Here is a 22,066-nt window from a genome sequence, read left to right on the forward strand (position 1 = left end):
ATACTTACATTATTCCAACAGCCAAATTAAGCCAAGTATGCCATACATAAGTTTCAGAAAACCGGTTCGCAAATAACAGAAGTTTTTTTTTAGCCTATTTTATTGTTGGAAATGCAAATAGCGGTCAAATCCAATAGATCATCGGAAAAACATGGCATGGACCACGGCACTTTGTAGCGCCATTTCTTCCACTTCTTAAAGCAACACCATGTGATTTTTCCTCAGCGGTCGCCCTACAGTTTGGAAGCAGAATTGTCCATTACTGCTGTCGTAAATAATTTAGCCTTCTGCAGCCGACTGTCGCACGCGCACGCTCGCTGTTTATCCAGCACCGGCTTTGGAATCAACAATGGCAGACATCCCAACCTGCAAGAAGTCATTTCAGGGAGGTATATCTTGGTGACTGGATTGTTGACGGGGGGGGGCGGCTGGTGGCGGGTTGACTAGCTTTCGTGAGGCACACTCGCAAGGTCTCTCGCTCTCTCTCTCTCAGCCGTGCTCGCGCTATGTATGTTATGCGCGCAGTATGTTCTGTCTCGCATGCGCGCTCTAGATTCCGGCAGATCTGAACTAATTTGCGGGCATCAGGGAGACGCAGGAGACTCCCGGGAGACTTGGGATGTCTGCAATGGCCACAGACAATTTGAGGAAGTGGTGGGGGAAGTGACGTATGCCGTAAAGCAGTCGAATTTTGTAGTTCTTTTTGTGCACGGGTTCCTACCCGAAACCCGAAGTTACATAGTGCCAGTAAAACCGATACAGACCACGTCAGGCTATGGCAGACGTGTCATTTAACTTATTTTAAGTCGATGTACCATCACAAGGGTCTTGGAAATATATTATGAAGGTTGAAAAACTACATAGTGTTACTTTAAAGCCCCCCTATCATTTTATCCCTTAAAACTCACCTTTAAATCACCAAAATGGCATATTTAAAAGTTTTTTTCCTTAAAAAAAAAAAAAAAAAAAAAGCCTTAAAATAGCTTGAATGTAACTCTACACCCTTGCCTCATTTAGTATATGCGGTTCTATGAATATGCAAATTAGCCCCGCCTCCACTCACTCACACCAGCTCAGAGATCCACTCATTCATGATCACGTGTTAGCCAACTATGGTCGCAAGTTGGTCGCAAATCCCATTGAACTCTATTGGTAACGACGGAACTTGCGACCATAGTTGGCTAACAATGCTTTCAGGAAACGCACCCCAGATTGGTTAGGTAGTTTGTGATGTCAAAAACACCAGCGATTTCAAACCGCGTTGAGACTGTCTTTGGTTCACTGCAGTTTTAAAGAGAAAACACTCAGCAATGATGTTGACTTATGAATTTGCACATGGTTTGTCTTAAAGAATATTAAAAACCCCACTTAGACATAGCCTATAAACAACATTAAAGCTTGATTTTCACCACAGGGGGACTTTAATACTTTGTTTTTAATAGATTTGACAAGGATATAGCAAGTGATTGATAACATTATCGTTAATATACTTAATTTTCCTGAACATATGTACACAGGTCATAACATAAATATCTTTTAGTGGGAGATATGAGATGGGGGATCCCCCCAAATGAGGTGGCGGATCCAGATCCGGCTCAAATTAAGCACTGGCTCCGCTATCTACCGTACATGCGTGGATTTGCATTTCCTTCAGCCGGACGCTTATATGCATTTCACGTTTTGGTGCTAAAGGGCCTTTAAATTTTCCAAAAATATAACTTTTTTGTTTGTTATTTAAAAACAGACAAGCAAGCTCAGCCTTAACACAAAAGTAAAGTAACGTAAGTAATGCGATTAGTTGCTTTTTAGGGAGTAACACAATATTGTAATGGATTACTTTTAAAAGTAACTTTCCCCAACACTGCTTATCACAATCCAAATAATAAGACAGAAAATGTACGCGCAATTGCGGTAATGCAGCAAACCATGACAATTGTTCAAAATATGCCATAAAGGGAATGGTTATTTTAATTGCACCATTAAGTGGTGGGATATTTTGCTAAGAAAATGGTCAGAAGAATGGTGAATTGTTTTAAGCTAGTGCAGTAAGATTGAAGCGTTTTCAGATGTTTCAGTGTGGACGGGCAACTTTTGGAAAACACTTTAAGTCCACAAGAGTGGACAGAGAGAGTTTCACTGCTTTCAGATATATCTGGATTGATGTGGGCGCAGCAATAAAAACCCACTGCAAAAACTGCTTTTTAGAACCTTTATTTTTAAGAGTGTAACTTAATGTTCCCCCCACATTAACTTCACTCAACTTGAGATCTTCCATCTGATTGGAGTCAGATGGAAGTAAAGTGGGGGAGATCAGAACCAAGAGAACGTGATAGTGGTCCATGCAGCGCCCCCCTCCCCAAACATTCCTTTGCCCATGCACCATCCCCAAGCTGGAACGCTAAATTGGACACTGTCCTCTGGGAATACTGTGAGAATGTGAAGTCTGGTTTGTCCACAGCAAGGGAGAAATGCTTAAGTTCAGCTTTGATGTTTTTATATTTATTAATCATTGTGGAGAATGTATGGCTATTTAGAGCCAAGGTCTAATTTAAGGCCAACTGTGTCACATATGAAACCAGACAGAACTTTTGTTTTGTTTTGCGTGTGTCTTGAGTGGATCGAGGCTCTGGGAGAGTGATGACCTGTCGCCCCAAAGGAAGGGGAAAAAATGGCTTTTCCCATTTTACCATGACAAACAATGTTTGATCAAAGAATGGATATGAGATGTTGTAAGTGGAAATGTTTTGGGCCTTGGCTTGTCATCAGGCAATATATCAAATGAGGCGGGTCAAAAAAATTATTTGTTATTTTGGATGCCCTATTAAAAGAATAGTTTACCCAGGAGTCATTTACTTACCTTTGTGACGTTATGAACTTGTTTGACATTTTTTCTTCAGGGCGTGGAACACAAAAAGTGTGTTTCACATGCAATTAAAATGAACAGGAACTGAAGTTGGTTTCAAACTTCAAAAATCATCATAAAGTATCATAAGAGTATGGATCACTGAATCAGTGAGTTGTAGATATTAATGAATGAATAATTCGGACCGCTTTTGTGAACTGGATCAAATATTCATTGAAAAAGTCTGACTCCAAAGATCGTTCACAAAGACAGTGCTAACAATAATAATGACTTGAGAAAACTTGGAAGATCACAGAATCGTATGGATTACTTTTATGATACTCAAATCCCCATTATCTCTAATTTATGCCTAGCAAAAGTCAGAAAGAAAATCATAACATGTGAAGTAGCCTACACTGTAAAAAATTATATGATCAATAAGTTATGACAACTTATTTTGATGAGTTAAAGCAATTAAAACAAGCGATTTTTTACTTTTTATAAGTTATACAAGATTCAACTAATTTTTTAAGTCAGTTTAATATAATTTAAGCTGAAATGACTTAAACATCCAAGTTGATTGTACTTAAAAATGTAAGGCTTATAGCCTACTGTAAATTTACTTAATTTTTTACATTGTAAATGTGAAATTAAATGTGGTATGCTCTAGTCAAAACTTTTTTACATTAACACTAAAAATGTGCTCATAACTTATTTCAACTTCATGTCATTGGCTAAATCACTACATTTCAATGAGTAATCAAACCTGGTAGCGCGCTCTTTCACTCTCGAACATTTCGTGTAAAACACTCCTTTACACTTAAGTCAGGTGTCAGAGGTCATCATTGTGATGACTTATAAGGGGTTATGTCATTCTGCGTGACTTAACCCAGTAATTTCCCTCGTACGGTATGCCAGTGTAATGACAGACGTGAAAATAAAACCACAAACATCAGAGGATGCTCGCGCACGTGCGCGTTTCATCATCACCGTCTGATATTAGCGCGCGCGCCCTTTCCAAACAAACTCAAATTCAGAATCCAAACACACACGACGGAACGTCCTTTTGCTGCCTGGAAAAAAAAACCCCGAAGTGATGTTGAGTTCCCGCCCAGTATGAGAGGGAATGTTGAGGAAAGTCGAGCTTAGAGTTTAGGATCAGAACTCGCAGGTGAATTATTTTTCATGAATAATCTGTCAGCACTTCTATTCGGGTCAACAAAAAACAAACCTGGAAATAGTTCGGGAATCGATTCGGGAAAAGCGGATAAATTGCTTCAAGGATAAAAAATTCCACACAGGATCGTTGAGCCTACATGTTGGAAGCCTTTCCAGAAAATTGTATTTTTTTTTTAACCAGTAACCCAAGATGTAGGTGTATCTCTCAGATATAACAGGTAAGTTTGTTTCATCATTCAAAAAGTTATAGTCTTATAAAGGAAAGCTGTCTTATTGGCATTATTTTAATGTTTATACTACATTATTGATTCTATAGCATCAAATCACTACAAACTCATATAAAATGATATTTGAATAAGCAGCTTTTTGTGTACTTTTATGAAGACAGTAGCCTATAGCGACTAATATAGGCTAAGCACCAAATCACAGAACAGTTATTAACTGCCATTTCGAAAACTATTGTATGTTTTTAAAACTGTATGTTTTTGTATTTTCGTAAAACAGCGTGCTTTAATTCGGGCTAAGTGTTGCAATGCTTAAAGAATAGCCTGTATAACGACAAAAAATAAACAAACGACCACACCGAATGTTATACAAATGGTATCATTATTATTTAAGTGGAAAGTCATAACACTGAACGGTGATATTTCGGATTGGTGGTAAAATTAACTTTTAGTGTGTCTACATGGTTAACGTTAACTTAAAATTAATTCTGTGGTTAACCAAGTTTAAATTAATGTTCAATTAGGCTATACAAGAATACATAATTATTGAAAAAGTCACTAATATTAGCCTATAATATAGCCGATAGATAGATAGATAATTTATTATTAACCTTTCGCATTAGCACAGACCAGACATCGGAGAAGCTCTACAATTCCATAGGCTAAAACCACATAACCCATGTACCCTTCATACATGACTTGATAAACATATGCAAACCGGCAAAAAAGTTTTCTACAGGCATATTAAACCAAATTTTTTTCCACATCTTACTATCTGTTGTCAAGTCGGATGACGTTTTCTTTGCCCTGTTTTTGGCATTAGGTCCTACAAGAATCATGTGTGAAGTGGTGGATCCCTTTTCCAACTTTCTCACTGGAAGCTGCTCATAAACGCCATCTGCTGTTCAAAAGAGTGGAGCGAGTGTCTGGAAAATGGATATCCAGCCTGAACCTGGAATGAATGAAATCATATTTAACCACTACAACCACACGGGCAAGTGGGGAAAACCAAAAAGCGACGGTACATGCAAGACAGCCTTCCTGATTTGCATCTGTGCTCTGATTGTATTGGAGAACATCACTGTACTACTGGCGCTATGGCGCAACAAGCGTTTCCACAGCCGCATGTACTTTCTTATCGGCAACCTGGCACTTTCGGACTTGTTAGCTGGAGTTGCGTACGTGGTCAACATCTTCACCTCCGGCAGCAATACTTATTTCCTCAGTCCCGGCCAGTGGCTTCTGCGAGAGGGGAGCATGTTTGTGGCGCTTAGCGCTTCGACCTTCAGCTTGCTCGCTATCGGGATCGAGCGCTACATGACGATGGTTCGCCTGCGCCCGTGCGAGACCGCAGGACGGGGGAGGTTGCTAGCTCTCCTGGGAGCCTGCTGGGCCGTTTCGGTCCTGCTGAGCGCTTTGCCCAGCCTCGGCTGGAACTGTTTGGGCCGACTCCACACCTGCTCCACTGTCCTACCGCTGTACGACAAAAGCTACATAGCCTTCTGCATCAGTGTCTTCACGGCCCTGCTAGCGGCGATCGTGGTGCTATACGTGCGCATTTACCAGCTTGTGACGTCCAGCGGGCGTAGAGTGAGCTCCCGGCCGTCGGATCGCTCGCTCGCACTTTTACGCACCGTAGTGATAGTGCTAGGGGTTTTTGTGGCCTGTTGGGCTCCTCTTTTTCTGCTACTCCTGGTGGATGTGGGATGCAGTCCAGAGCAGTGTCCGGTTCTGTACCATGTGGACTGGTTCATCGCTCTGGCCGTGCTCAACTCCGCCCTCAACCCTCTCATCTACACGTTCTCCAGCCGCGAGATGCGGACCGCGTTCATCCGAGTGCTGTGCTGCTGCTGTTCCGAGACCCCACTGGACTCTATGCCTACGGTGGCAGGGGCGGCACTGCCGGGAATAGTTATCGCAACCGCGGAGAACAGCAAATCAAGCATGGCCGGGGCAGCCAAGTCCTCCCTGATGCGAAGTAAAGTTCCTACCCCATCAAACTCCCATCATCAGCATGGGGACACGTCTCAACCAGTCTCAGGGCCAGGTGACCTACTGTCCGCGGTGCTGGTTAAAGCTGGCGCGCTTCCCTCGTTGGGGAAGTTTTGAGACTATGGGAGTCAGCACAAAAGAGCGGGAATTTGTTATTTCCCAAGATGTTTTGGTCACGGCTCCTGTTTTGTAGTTTTTTCAGCACTCTAAGGATTACAAAACCTGGATTTGCTTTCATACAAAAGACAATGAGATTTTAAAGGTACTATCAAAGCATGATTGAACAAATGCTGACCAAAGGAAACACAAACTGAATTGACTTCTAACATGTATTAATATTTATGAAACTGAGCATGTGCTATGAGCACATAACATAGAGCCACTACAGAATGTAATCACTCGAAAAGCTTAAGTGTGCAATTTTTTCTATCAAAATAACCCAATTTGTAAAACGGTATATTAGCTTTTCATGAAGGAAAACGCCTTAACAGTATTATATATATTATTATGGTACTCTGTGTGTTTAACATATTCTCACAGTTCATTACTAGACAAAAACGTTTTGAATAGTTTGCTATTCTTACTTGTTACACAAAGTGAGTGTTTTAAAGAAGACTGTGGATGTTTACGGTTAATATTCTGTGGATCGGTTTAGATGGCAGAATGAGGTGGTTTTGTTGTGAATGTCTTGAAATTGTTTCTTTCTTTTTTTTTTTTCAATAGTACTTGCTAACTTATATAAACACGTACATTTTTTGACAGTTTCATGTATGTTAGTGTGAAAAAAACTCACTCTAATGTTAAGATTGCCTTGTAAATATTGTGTATAACCACTAGAGGGAGCTGTATTATCACATTCAAACAGACTGCGCCACAGAGCAAATAATGTGAAGGCAATGGACACACATTTTGTCTATGAATACAGTCAAGCAGTATAATTTACAGTCTTTGTCTTTGCCTGTAAAAAAACATGATCAAATGGCATCAATCTTTGAGCTATACTGCAGTAAATACTAACCATTCCAGTGCTATCTTAGATCATTAGACAACTTGCTTTAAAGGGATAGTTCACCCAAAAATTGTCATAATTTACTCACCCTCATGTTCCAAACCTCTATGAGTTTCTTTCTTCTGCTGAACACAAAAGATGATATTTTAAAGAATGTTGGTAATCAAACAGTTGACGGCAGACATAATATTATTTTTCCTACTATGGAAGTCAATGGGTGCCGTCAACTATCTGATTACCAAAATTCTTCAAAATATCTTTTTTGTGTTCAACAGAAGAAAGGAACTCATTATTCACCTTTAATTTGTTCCAAACCTGTATAAGTAATGACAGAATTGCAATTTTTATGGTGAACTATCCCTTTAAGTTCAGTCGACAGCACTTGTGGCATAATGTTGAATAGCACAATTTAATTCGACTACATTTTGAGCCAAAACCTGGGTTAAAATGAGACACTCGCAAAGGAGGCCAATCTGTAAACATTAAAATACGTATGGTTTCAATATTACTGCCACAAGACAAACAATATGCATGTTAAGAAGATTTTAGTGCGAAATAATCGCTTTTTAAACTTTTCAAATGAGGTTATATATCAGATTTGACAACTTTGTTGCCATGACAGTAAAACAAACATAACTACAAACTTTACACCTCTAATAATAAAAAGTTCAAACCGAAGAATTAATGTAAGTGCTCTTATAAAAATATAAGCTTCACATTTCGGCATTAAAACCCTCTAAAGATTGGCCCCATTCACTTATTTAAAGTCCCCCTGTGGTGAAAATCAATTTTTTTTAATGTTGTTTATACCTCTATGTGGTGTTTTTAATGTGCTTTAAGACAAACCATGTGCAAATTCATAAGTCAATAGTACCATTGCTGAGTATTTTCTCTTTAAAACTGCAGTGAACCAAAGACGGAATCAAAAACACGGTTTGAAATCGCTGGTGTTTCTGACGTCACAAACTACCTTGTAACCAATCACGTCTGTACGTGCCGGCGGGCTTTAGCATATCATTAACTATGACCACTCTGAAGCAGTGAAGTCTCAAAAGAAGCCAGCTTACCCCGGTAAATTTTTCTGTTGATATGAAAAATATTTATATATTATAATTATTATATATAATACGAGTATATTTAAGCAATATAGCGGGTGCATGATGTATATTACAATGAACTATATGCCTTTCTCCACTGACGTTCTGAGTTGTTCAAAGCATTTCTAAGGATACTGAGGCAGCGGTCTGACTCTTGAGATGGCAAACGGGAACATGGTTCATGTAACATTAGCAACACACTAAAGGCTAATCATATTAATTACCGTTATGTGTCTGACTCTTGTAAAGAGTGATACCATTGTGCAGCGTTTACCTCAGTAAGTTGGCTAAGCGAGTTAGTGGAGGTGGGGCTAATTTGCATATTCATAGATCTGCGTATACTAAATGAAGCAAGGGTGTAGAGTTACATTCTAGAGTTACAGAATTACATTTGGTGACAGAATATGAATTTTAAGGGATACAATTATTGACTAGAGGGGAACTTTAAGTGCTTCACTGTAGCCTGGATTTTTGCTGTTTTAACGAAAACTAGTGATTCATTGAAAATAGCTGTTTACTGGTCATCAAAATTATGCCACAAATGCTGTTGATTGGGCTCGACTTGTATTGAACCCGGAAATTTCCTCATTAAAGGGATAGTTCACCAAAAAATGAACATTATCCCATAATTTACTCAGCCTCAAGCCACCCTAGGTGTATATGACTTTCTTCTTTCAGCCAAACACAATCCGTTATATTAGTGACTGTTAGTTACATTAAAGTGACCTCTGACCCAGCGTATTAGAATGTAGGAGTAGTGTAAGCTTAAGTGAGTAGATGCCTCTCGCGGTTTAAACAAAAACGGCTGGGAAACAAACTCAAGACATGTCTTTTAAAAAAATATTTGTTTTGCTCTATTCTCTGCGCTTCTACGTTCGTCAATACGTCGGGTAATTCTACCAATTACTGGAAGGCAGGAATTGCTTAGACATGCTGCTTCTTGCATTGTTTGAACATCATATTGAGAACATTGCGAGAACAAGTGACATTTTGTTGAAGAATGTTTTTTACAGCATTTGACAAGTGTGACATTTCAAGTAATTTACCACCCTAAGCTGAAGACACTCTCTCTCTCTCCATCACCGTGATCTTTGCAGTCAGTTTGATGGGGAAAAAATAGAATGCTAAACAAATCAAACTCATTTACAAGAGCCAAAGCAGTTTCATGTCTGTTGGCATCTCGTAGCTGAAAACTATAAGTTATTTAGTATCACAGAATCCGTTCGTCAAGAGATTTCACACCTAACGTTTGAAGTGTCATGAACAATCAACATCAACAAACAACAATGATGGCTAAGTGTGATTCTATAATGCGTAACCTTGAGCAAAAACAAACATCAACCCACAACACACGACAATGAGCATTATGCAAACTCCTTGAAATAAGCACACGCCACATAGAGGACATTAATCCTTTAAAGTAAGGCATTACACACTTGCCACACACAATGTGCCTCTGCACCTCATGTAATGAATGGCTCTTTGCTACAATGGATCAAAGCGCGGACCACTAAGCTATTGTGAATGGCCACTATTGAGAATATTCATTTGTCTGTGTGCTTGTCAGAGCTGAGGGGAGTCTCTGTGGCTGAATACATCAGACTGGCACATTGCTTGGCTCTGCACTCAGTGTGAACAATGCCTCCATCTGGACCAGCGACTCAGGATGTGCCTAATATGTGAGAGCACTCAATTGATTTTCTCCCATTCTGGGACCAGGGGTCACATTTAACAAGCTTTCAATGGTTGACTGAGGTAGAAGGTGTTAGTGTGTACGTGTGTTGCTTAGGAAATGCGTCAGGACCAAGACCTAGAAGCCATAATAATCTCTTCATGGTTCACTTCTGGTCGAGGTTTGGAATTGGACCTCCTCATTAGCCCGTGACCAGGCTTGCTAGCCCAAGACCTGAGATTGGGATTGGTGTACAACAATCATTAGCTAGAGCCCTGGTCTTAAAGGGAAAGTTCACCCAAAAATGAAAACGGTCTCACCATTTACTCTCCCTCATGTACGTTCCAAACCCTTATGACTGATTTACTTCTGGAGAACACAAAAGATGATATTTTGAAGAACATTTTGGGTCCAAAACAAGTGCACCCCTTTCATTGTACAAACAAAGACATGGAAACATTTTTCAAAAAATATTTTGTCCTACACAGACATTCAGCTTTGGAATGACATGAGAGTGAGTAAATTGCCGTTGATCACGCCAAAACTATTGGTACCATTTGCTAGCACTTATTGGTGCAAGGCAGGATCCAGCACCCTCGCCTCAAGACCAATCCAAATTGGATATAAAAGCGAAGATAAGATGCTTCGACTAGATGCCAGACTTTGACAAGCTGTATATACAAGCCCAGTCGTCTTTTTTGACAGTACTAATGAAGGGGTGCCCAAATTATGTTAGTTATATTTACAAAATTAATAATAAAATCGACTAAATGGTGGAATTCTAAAATGCATGGTTGTTCTTCGCTGGCAGAAATAATGCAAAAAGTGTACTTTTAGCTTGCCTTTGGGGCAGTACCCCCAAAGGTACACCGTTGCAACTTATCTACCCCTAAATATAGCATATTAGTTCTTTATGAGGTAGGTAAGGTACAAAAATATATAAAAAAAAATATAATACTCCAGGAGAGTCACCTTCCTGCAGAGTTTAGCTCCAATCCTAATTAAACCCAAATGAACCAGCTTTTCAAGGTCTTCAAGTCCCCTTGAAATCCAAATGGAAGATTCTTGGCTTTTAGTATGAATATGTTATCCTTACTGTTATCTATAAGCTAGTGTGCTCCAAAACAATGACAATTCGCTTTTAGAAGACAAAGCGTTCAAAACTTCTCATCAGATTTTCTGTCCAATCAAATGCGCTCTTGAAACGAAAGCGTCCCGTCCCCCACATTATAAATAAACACTGAATCTGCGGCTAAAATCGGTCACTTTTTCACACATTTAGTATTTTCTAATGGTGAATGGCACATAGTTCACTATATAGGGCAGTGTTTCCCAACCCTGCTCCTTGAGGCACACCAACAGTGCACATTTTGGATGTCTCCCTTTTCTGACCCATATATTTCTGGTCTTGGAGTCTCTACTAATGAGCTGATGAGTTGATTCAGGTGTGATCGATTAGGAAGAGTTGGAAAATGTGTAGTGTTGGTGTGCCTCCAGGAACAGGGTTGGGAAACACTGATATAGGGGATAGGGAACAATTCGGACAGTGTAAATATACTTTCCATTGGGGCGAATGAAGTCTGGTTTCACATTAGTGTTATGTGAACCGCTTTCAGATACAGAAAATGTATCGGATCCTTTGAATTCTGCAGAGAATGCTATATTTTAAAGCGACATGGAGGAGATTAGTAGAAATTACATCAACACATTGAATAATACTGCACGTTTCAAGGCACTTCAGTGGGCCTTTCGGGATCACTATAAATGTCTAGGTAGCCGTGTTGGAGCTAAACTCTGCAAAATGGTTGCCCTCTAGGAGCAGGACTGGAAGCCTCTGAGCGAGAGACAATTATTTGCAAATTTGTCAACAGTGTTAAATATATGTATTTTTCCACCAGTGAGATCCCAAGGTGTATAACTTACTTGTGAAGCCTAGACTTTTAACCAAGTCATGCAAGAACCATTACCCCTTTGCTTTTAGGTGTAAGTTTGATGAAGTATGATTGTTTGATATGAATCTTGGCTCAGGACCAAGGATATCGAACCAAGGAGCATTCCTACTTGGCCTAATCACATCATACGTGCACCTGAATTACTATTATGAGACCTGGAAATCTGAGGATCATCTATCCTTATCCTCTGAAGTAGAGCCGAGGATACATTCAGTCCTCCCCCAGAGCCCTGTCTTTTTCAATTCATTACAATAGCCTTCAGCTGCAGCCGTATGCGAGCTGCATCTGACGGGGCTTTAGGAGATAAGCTCTCCAAGATGAGGACTTTATCTGGGCCAGCTGCCCACAAGGGCGGGAGGAGGGTTCAAAGATCAGATGTCAGTAAATTAACAGATGGTATAAGTTGCCAGTCCTCACCATAATGAAATCCAGATGACACCTTGCTTGAGCGCCGGTAACACGATAATGACGGCAGCCCCTGTGAATGCAGTTGATTTTTTTTCCACCCTTCGGTGCACATCTGGGCCCCCTTTTCACTGCTGGGCTTTTGTCTAAGCTTGCGGCTGAGAAATGCCTCTCTTTGTAAGGCCTAATTATTCCATGACTAGTAAGAGCCTAATTACCAGAGGAATTAGCGCAGCGTTCATTGTGAGGAAGACGTCGTAGGGCTTTTGAGGTATTGACACAGTAGACGAGCCCCCAGTTTCAGCTGTTTAAATTGACCGATCTCTGGTTACAGTCTAGCAGACACACCTGTCGAAAAGGCTTTCCCTCCAAGAGTGAGTGCGTGCCTGTTTGTGGAATGTCTGAGCGAGATTAATGTGTCTGTCTCGGACAATGTGATACGAGGCGCTTGAGACGCACATGTGGACATGCCTGGATATGTGTCAGAGCAGCTGGGAACAATCATTACCAGTAGCCAACACAGAAGCCACGAGCATTAGATGCCATCCGCCGTGGGATCGCGAGTTTTTGGGCTTGGTCGAGATTGGAGTGGTTTGAGTGTGAAATTATTTCTGGCTTCGTTGTGATCGCAGGTGTCTTTTTCAGTGAGCGCGAGCGCATCTGATAGATCATCATCTGCTTCCAAATATGCACATTGGTGAGGCATATCCGAAATTGTGATAGACATCTCGAAGCACACCAAAATGTTATTGCATTAAAAAGCGTCAAAATGTGCATGCAAACAACTCTTAATTTCCCCCTCGTTTTATCTCACCATCTTCCTTACTGAAGTTGTAGGGACGAGGACTGATCTGAACCTCCTTCTCCGTCCGTCACACCAGTAATCATTCTCCGCCATTTGATTTGGCAGTGTAATGAAAGCAATCCCAGAACGCTTCGCTTCGGCAGAACAGAGATAATGAGGAAGCGCACACACATGAACACGCAAACACTGCCTGATTTAGGAAGACGGCCTTCTGTGAGCAGCAATGGGAAAAGAAAAATGCTCACACTCGTGCTTAACATTCAATCTTTGCAATCTTTTTGTGCATGGCATGTGGTCCCAGGATAAAACATGCGTATAGTAACCATTAGCACATCTTTCTGTCAATCTCAACACCATTTTCTCTGTCTCTTGATAATAAACAATGTGAAGCTATAAAAATAATATGCATGGCAAGCTACAGCAATTAAATTGCCTACTGGGGCTTTCTACGATATCAATATGACTTTTCAAATTCCAATTTATTTATAAAAGAACATTAAAACAACAATGCTGACCAAATGACTATAGCTCATTCTTGGGTTTAGGGATTTGCGCAACTGCCTATCTGTGGTTACTACATGCTGGTTACTTTCTTTAAGCAATTAGACTTTTCATTATCTCTAGAAAAGACTAAATATATTACGACAAAAATTGAAGGATGGACCCAAGCCATATTTAGAGACCAGAAGATCATAGAGACAAAGGGGATGTGGCTCTTTTGGCTTAGGCCAGTATGCAACAACCTAGCAACCACTTAGAACACCCAAGCAACCGCCCAGAACTCCCCATCAATCACCCAGAAATCCCAAGCAATCGCCCAGAAATCCCTATCAACTACCCAAAACTCCCTAGCAGCCATCTAGAACAAACTAGCAACAAGGTGGTTGGTTTTGCATATGTAAAATACAAATGTAAAAACAAATATATATCTCAAACTCTCTGCAAGTGACATAAAATACAGTTTGAAGCATCAGTTATTAACTACTAGCATTCTCTTTGGAAAGTTTATTATATAACACATGGAAATAAGTTTACAAACAGGAGTTAAAGAAACACATTTTCAGCATTTTTCTGTATCGGTGACCTAATATACCAATTACAGGAACATCTCTGTGAGCGATCATGATTCAAACATCACATCAATCAATTGATCAGTTGGTTTCAGCTACTGTCCTCAACATACAAATTTGCCAACATTCACTGATCTACGACCAGCCACACGACAAAGCTGAGGTCAAACAAAGAAAGTTTTCCAAGGACTACAGCCAAACAACATTTGTGTGTGGTCTCAAGGGTCTTACTAGAACCAAAAGGCTTTACAAATTGTAAAGAGACGATAGTCATAAACGGCTGTGGAAATGTCTTTTACAGCAGCTATAAAAGAGCGGAGGCTTGTCTGCTCATCCTAAGAGGCTACTAATCGATCAATAAACATTAGCAGTGGCAAATTCACCATCCCAGTGGAGAATAACACAGACAGACGACTGAAGACAAGCAACAGGTCACGCTGCCACCAGTCCGGTACGGTTCACAGAAGGTTAATTTGGTGAGATTGAAAATAATTATTAACAAGTATGTGAAATGGCATGTGAACAGATCTAACTGTAAATGGATCTGAAGTATCTAATGTAAAGGGTTGTGTCCTCAAGCATATGCTTTTGTACAATCAAAGACATGAGGGAGCCATAAGTTGGTGTGCTGAATTTGTTGAATGTTCATTCCCAATGGCATATACCTCTGGCGTCTGTTTTCACCCATAGCGCTGCAGTGCTCTGACCAATCAGAGAGTCTGAACCAGCACAGGGAAGAGCAGGGACAAGTGTTCAGCTCCTTTGATGGGGAGTTTATGTGTGGTGTAATAGTGGATCACTTCAGGGATGGTGTCAAACGGAGGGCTGTTCTGGCCCAGGATATAGCGGCCATCTTTGCACTGGCTGAACTTCATGTGCATGAAACCTTGGCAGCTCCTGAAAAAGAACATACAAAACCACTATTATTCTAATCTTTGGGCATGTTGAGCAACAAAATAAACCTGAAAATGCTTTCAACAAAACAAACACCACTTGTACCATCGTATTATACCAATCGTTGAACCATAGCACCATATGCTTGCGTCATATGTTAAAATCCATATATTCCAATCATTTTATCATGACTTGACAGCTTTAATATAACATGATCCCTAGGTGGGGCTGTGAATCTCGTATATAGGTCACTGGTGAACAAAAGACTACCCACAATAAATAGGACAATCTGAGTCATGTATAAAGCCGGGTGCACACTGTGCGATTATGGCCACTATTTGGCCGTCTGAGACAAATTTAGCAAATCCTAAAATCTGAAGTCCTTGATCGTTAGTTCGACATGTTCACCAATAGCCGATTAATAACCGTTGCGATCCAATTTTACCTCAGATGAAATTCTGGCAGTGTTAGAAGACTTGACTCCTAGTCCTGCAGTGTGACTTCTCCTACAACGACCGTCAAATTTTATTCGTTTATCAAGACAAGCCATGACCAAAATGAACATTAGAGATTTCTTTATAGCCACCATTTAAATCCCGTGTATAATGCAGCTCACGTCACCGAACGTGTCATTGATTGATGATGCAAAACTCCAGACAAGTTTACTTCCGTGCGTCCGTTTTTAACGTGTCTTGACCTTTGTACAGTCTGACATTAATGACAACTGAGATCTTACAGTGTGACATGGCTTACAGTCGATGTTCGTACAAGTCTGACAAGCAACAATTGTAAAGGACTATTATAAATCGCACAGTGTGCACCCGGCTTAAGAATATAATAACTTCAGCACGGCCAGATGTTAACTAGACCTCCCCTTTAAGACAGTCCAAACTGCTGGATTTCTATGTATAGATACAGGAAGTGATTGGTTTGTTTGAGGCTGTCACTGTACTATACAATTCACTTTAATAAGTGTGAATAAAAACACAAGGAGGCTGAGAGTATCTTTCTCACCCTTTTAAAAATCAAGCTAGCGCTGAAGCAGCACATTAAAATTCAAGACTTAACATGTTCAAGGAGCTTGTCGTCTCCAAAAAGGTATTATCTAGGTACGTGACGAACAGAGTCAGTTATAGAAGGATCTGGGCTCAAGAAAAAGCCTGTGAATCTCAATGGCGGCTCGTTCAAAGCTCTCCATGTTGAGCTGTTGTCACTTTGATTTGGATCAGACCTCAAAGCCCGCTGGCGTACAGCATTATGACATCAGACAGCGCTGTTCATTCATTCATTCCCACAGTTGTCAGATGCTGTCGTACGAACGCGGATGGTAAAAATAAGATTTCATGTGAACAAAGTCTCAGCGTGTTGTTGACCGTGTTCTGGAGTGTTTTTGCCCATGACTTATGAAGTGTGCAGTTGTGCACTTGCACTACAAGGCGTGTGTGATTACTGAGTGTGTTCAGGTGTGTGAAAGGCCTCCCCGCTTGTGTCTGCGGCTTTCTGCGGGGTCATTCATATTCATTAATGCTGGCAGGAGCAGCTTTTGTGAACTGAAGAGCTGTTCACCTGCCTGATTACAGCTCGGGGAGAATAAAAGGAAAAGAAGAAAGAGGAGGGGAACCAGGGGCTCTGGATCAAGACAGTAATTAGAGCTGCAAGATTTGACCAGATAAGCATTATCGCTCTAGCTGATAGCCTATCGAAAAGCACATCAGTGTGCAAATGAGGCAGGGGCCGTTTTGCAGAAGGAGAAAATTAAATCAAAATAAAATTGTGAGAAAATGCTCTATTACTAGTTAGTTTAAAGCAATCAAAAATATGCTTAAAATCACTAATTTGAATCTAAAATGTGACCTTTTAATAAACAGCATGTTTTAAATTAAATTATAATATATTATATAAATGAAGGAAATAAATGTAAGGTATGCATATATAAAATACACATTTATTATAATTATATTATATTAAAGTGAATTATTATTAGTATTATATTCATATATTATATATAGCAATTTCTTTGAAGAATTTAACTTCTGAGGAGTGAAAAAAATTATTGTAGGTGAGAATGAAGAACAAAAACAACTAAGATACAGACAACTAGACACAAATGAAGCAAAACACAAGGCAATTAGCTGGAATGGGGTAATGGGGATGAGGTTTGCTCATTTCATTTAACGGTAATGGAGGGAATGGAGAAATAAAATGTGGCTGTGTTGGAGGGAGGCTGTACAGTACCTCAGAGAAAGGGAGTAGTCCAAACGACTGGTCTCGCTGTTTCGCACCAAATAACTGCACTCCTTACAGAGGGTCAGTAGAGACTCAGCCTCTGAGCGCGACAGAGAGCCGTGATACCATCTGAAGGACAACAGGATGTGATGTCAAAAACATGATGTTTACACATCAAAAGCTATCCAGTATTTAGCTGGTTTGTATTTAGTTTTGATTCTCATTTCACAGGCAAAGAGGTTAGCAAATCATAACAAAAACTATTACCATAAAGAAGTCTTAAAATGGCTCTATTATGCTATTTTAAAGGTTCCTAATTTTGTTTTGGACATCTCCTACAAAAGGTTTACATGCATCCAAGGTGAAAAAACACTTTCATTTTCCCATAATATACATTGCAGCATCACCTCTTTCTCACAGTGTCTGAAACGGTTCAATAAGTCTACTCTGTGAGCCTACTCTGCTCTGATTGGTCAGATGGCCCAGTCTGCTGTGATTGGTCTACTCTGCTCTGATTGGTCAGACGGCTCAGTCTGCTGTGATTGGTCTACTCTGCTCTGATTGGTCAGACTACTCAGTCTGCTGTGATTGGTCTACTCTGCTCTGATTGGTCAGACGGCTCAGTCTGCTGTGATTGGTCTACTCTGCTCTGATTGGTCAGATGGTCCAGTCTGCTGTGATTGGTCTACTCTGCTCTGATTGGTCAGACGGCTCAGTCTGCTGTGATTGGTCTACTCTCCTCTGATTGGTCAGATGGTCCAGTCTGTTGTGATTGGTCTACTCTGCTCTGATTGGTCAGATGGTCCAGTCTGTTGTGATTGGTCTACTCTGCTCGGTCAGATGGCTCAGTCTGCTGTGATTGGTCTACTCTGCTCTGATTGGTCAGACGGCTCAGTCTGCTGTGATTGGTCTACTCTCCTCTGATTGGTCAGATGGCCCAGTCTGTTGTGATTGGTCTGGTCTGCTCTGATTGGTCAGACGGCTCAGTCTGCTGTGATTGGTCTACTCTCCTCTGATTGGTCAGATGGTCCAGTCTGTTGTGATTGGTCTGCTCTGCTCTGATTGGTCAGATGGCTCAGTCTGCTGTGATTGGTCTACTCTCCTCTGATTGGTCAGATGGTCCAGTCTGCTGTGATTGGTCAGATGGTCAATAACTTTATTTATTGTTTTATACTTTGATCTTTCAGATTTTGCAGACTTTTAACATTCACAAACAGGTCGTTTAATTCTATAAAAAAATAAAAGAATAAAAAAAAAAACCTCAATTACCACTGCTTTTGGTGCACTACAAATGTGTGGATGTGACACCTGTAAATATTTTGAGAAGTGAGCGTGTGTGTTTGTGACAGCCGTGGCATGTCCCCCGTGAGACCACAGCTGCCGTCTTACTGAGGTTGATGTGTCTGGGGGATTTTGTATCCTGAACAGCTGACTAATTCGCAGCAATATTTTGGACGCACTTAACTGCACTTTCTAATGGAGTAACCATGCACACTGCAGTTATAAATCATATTCTCAGTCACAAAATGATAACACACTATGTTGACGTTCCCAAAGGCCTGAGAGTCACACTGTGAAACCATCATGCTAGTATCTTGAAAATGTCAAAACTGTAAATTCTGTCACCATTTACTCACCCTCAAGGCGTTCCAAACCCGTATGACATTTTATTTTGTCTGTGGAACCCAAAAGAAAATATTTTGAAAATGTCTCCCACTGGATCTCACGGTCTTTCATTGTGTGGACAAAAACGAAATATCTTCTTTCATGTTTCATAGAAGAAAGAAAGTACGTACAAGTTTGGAATGACATGAGGGTCAGCAAACCACAAGATGCATTACAGGATAGCATTCTAATTGCGGATTTTTTTTAGCTTAGCTGTCTTTTCCTCTCTCTCTATTTTTTTTCTTCAAACCTCTAATGGTTTGTGGCGAAGTGTTGGACGTACACTTGTTTCTCCAGGGGAAGGTTGGGATCCACTCTCTCCCCGATCGTGGAATGAGGATCGCTGGGCTTGCGTAGCTTCATGCTACCTGTGGTCTGCAGAGGCCTGGAACACCTCAGGCGCTCTGTAGGAGAACAGGAACGGTCCCACTCTGCACCCTCAAACTGCACTGTATGAAGGACACGGCGAGAGACACAAAAAGACTCAATTCAACATCAAACAGAAGTACAAAAGTGATTAAAGATAGTTGTTTGAAAAATGAAAACGGTAGGTTTTCTACCACTGAGTCCTAACCAGGAATGATGCAACAAACTGGCAATTGATAAAACTCTTTCATGTTAGTCTTGGTTTTATGCTTCAAAAGATGTATGTGGCGTAGTGTGAATACAACAGGATGAGCAAAAGACTTTTTAATCGGACACCTGTCATGTTGCTGGTCATAAACCAGCAACATTGGTCGTAAATCCTGTTCCATATATCAGATATTAAACAAATAAGCTTGTCGCATTATACCTGGCTAAAACGGTCAAAGAAATGGTGGATATACAGAGCGGGAGGAGTCTAAACCAAGGCAACGAGAAGTAATAAAACAGGAGGGTTGTTGGAAATTAAGGCGTCACATTTATAACGCAAACGTACCAGGGTTCAGAGCCAAACAATACAATGTGAAAAGAGACCTGCTGATCCATAGAAGGGGTTAATCGAACTGAAGTTTGGATCTGACAATCAAACCAAGTGTGAACACTAGGGATGCACAATTGATCGGTACCTTATTGGTAATCATCTGATATTTTTTTTATTAGTTTTATCAGTAGGTAGGCATTTAATTCTAAATGCTCATTTCTCGTATTTTTATATTTAGATTATCTTTGCCGTCATCGAAGGCTCACTTCACAGCTGGCAAAATGGCTTTTCATTTAAACTTGCCAGCCTATACAGTAGAAAGGTGAAAAATATTTTGAAATCGGTGCTACCTGACTAGAGAAAACAGAGAAAAAAGGCTGGCGTCTTCTCTTTTGCCAAAATAGGTAGGAAAACTTCAACACCCATAATGCACTAGGCATGTTGCTATCCAGGACCACTCCGACCAATCTGCTATGGACACGCTTGACCAGAGTCAAATACCACCTTGCTTTAGTAGGAAATACTTCTTGGCAAACTTTGTCATAATGGTGTCAACTTGGGTGCAAGAATTCAAAGAGTCGACGTTTAGTTGAGTTACTTTCAGATTCCAGTGAAGGATCCAGCGTGATCCTGGCGGACTTTTGTTAACAAATAAACGTGAATTTCTCGGTCCAGGTAACATGGAGAATGAGTAAACATTGTTCATTTACATATTCTACCGAAATTATAACGTTGTGATGTCTAAATTCACTTGTCGCATTTAAAATAATTGATTTTTTTAGTCTTAATTTTTTTTTAGACAAAATAGCTTAGAATTACAATATCGGCCATTTATTGGCTAAACAATTATCGGATTATCTGTATCGGCCAGTGTTATTTGAGTATTATTTATATAGACTACTATTATAATATTTAGTGATATTTTGAAATGGTTTTTATTTTTCAATTTTAATTTTAGCTAAGGTTTTGGTAATTTTGCTAAGTGTTTTGATCCTTTTTATTAGTTTTTGTAGTATTTTTTTAAATATATTTCCATTTAGATTTATTTATTTCAATTGTAATATTTTTAGTACATCTACTTGCACTTATTTCAGTAAATTGCCAAGGCTACATTTCTAATTTTCATTTAAGTTTAAAGTTTTTATTAATAGTTTAAGTTTACATTATAGTATCGGTGCATCCCCAGTGAAAACATGACTGGAGGACAGAACTGACCTCATGCACTCATCACATGCTACCGTGATGAGAGCAGGTCTGAGCGGGAGTGACTGAAATCAAACGGGAGGTTCCTAGCAATAAAGCGACTCAGCGAGCTCGGCAGATGCAGGACACTGGCGGGGCAGCAGTGAGGAGGAGGGGTCAAAGTTCACCTTGCTCGCCACAGACGGGCTCCTCCTCCAGCTGTCCAACCGGAGGAGGCCACGGCAGCTCGGTCAGATCTTTCATATCTATGTCGGCGCAGAGTGAGTAATGCAGACAGTGAAAGACAGAGAGAGAATGGTGAGAAACAGAGAAAAGAGACACAATCCACCGATGTCAGTGCTTATCAGGCAGAAATGCAATGTGAGAGCTGACTCAACATCTAATTACCATCTCAATCCCACAAATCTCATTAACACCACATATATACACACTCAGACAGGGGCCATTGCAACACATTTAAACTAGAGATACTCATTTCAGTCAGATTGGCTGCTTGTGAAATCCCATACTTTCACAATGTGTGCTAAATTCCAAAAAGAACTTTGACTTGATGAGGTACGTTCCATTGAGACTAAACAGTAAAAGGTCTGGTTCATAATTCATCTTATTTTTAATTAGTCTTTTTAATAAATTAGCATAGGTTAAAAAAAAATCCATATTTAAGCATCTCCATCGCAACTCGCATACTTACACGGGGCGTCTTGTAACGCATACAAGCACATCACGCTCTCAAACAGGATTACAAGATGAAGAATAGGCCAAAGGGGAGGTGTGTGACATCTTTATAAACAGACCACCATCCGACACTTCCACCCCCTTCATCGCGCCCTCTCGAAAAGAACAAGACGGGGTGATGTTTGGAAAAAGAAACAGGCGGGCCCATACGTCCCCCGCTGACTGGTGAATTATTGAAGACAGAATGTCACA

At 40.3% G+C, this 22,066-nt stretch overlaps 2 protein-coding genes across 3 annotated transcripts in view; one reads left to right on the forward strand and one right to left on the reverse strand.

Moving 5' to 3' along the window:
• The first annotated feature begins 5,072 nt into the window (after window positions 1-5,072).
• On the forward strand, window positions 5,073-6,734 carry s1pr3a (sphingosine-1-phosphate receptor 3a). Its single transcript, XM_056256354.1, has one exon. The coding sequence runs from the start codon at window positions 5,179-5,181 to the stop codon at window positions 6,352-6,354; it is 1,176 nt and encodes a 391-aa protein (XP_056112329.1). The 5' UTR covers window positions 5,073-5,178; the 3' UTR covers window positions 6,355-6,734.
• A 7,433-nt stretch (window positions 6,735-14,167) lies between these two features.
• Window positions 14,168-22,066, reverse strand: part of shdb (Src homology 2 domain containing transforming protein D, b) — a 30,949-nt gene continuing 23,050 nt past the window's right edge. Inside the window, exons 5-8 of one of the 2 annotated variants that reach the window (XM_056256355.1) lie at window positions 21,307-21,384; window positions 19,316-19,481; window positions 17,377-17,496; window positions 14,168-15,144 (exon numbers count right to left, since the gene is read on the reverse strand). In XM_056256355.1, coding sequence (XP_056112330.1) covers window positions 14,958-15,144; window positions 17,377-17,496; window positions 19,316-19,481; window positions 21,307-21,384 — 551 coding nt within the window. In that variant the 3' untranslated portion in view covers window positions 14,168-14,957. The remainder of the gene's footprint in view (window positions 15,145-17,376; window positions 17,497-19,315; window positions 19,482-21,306; window positions 21,385-22,066) is intronic. The other variant, XM_056256356.1, reaches the window with a different exon arrangement.

The sequence above is a fragment of the Rhinichthys klamathensis genome, unplaced genomic scaffold, assembly GCF_029890125.1.
Source record: "Rhinichthys klamathensis goyatoka isolate OS25496 unplaced genomic scaffold, OSU_Roscu_1.1 h1tg000127l_1, whole genome shotgun sequence".
Classification (NCBI taxonomy): domain Eukaryota; kingdom Metazoa; phylum Chordata; class Actinopteri; order Cypriniformes; family Leuciscidae; genus Rhinichthys; species Rhinichthys klamathensis.

Excerpts from the sequence above, each read along its gene's own strand:
- s1pr3a (XM_056256354.1), top strand. The coding sequence starts at position 5,179 with ATGGATATCCAGCCTGAACCTGGAATGAATGAAATCATATTTAACCAC.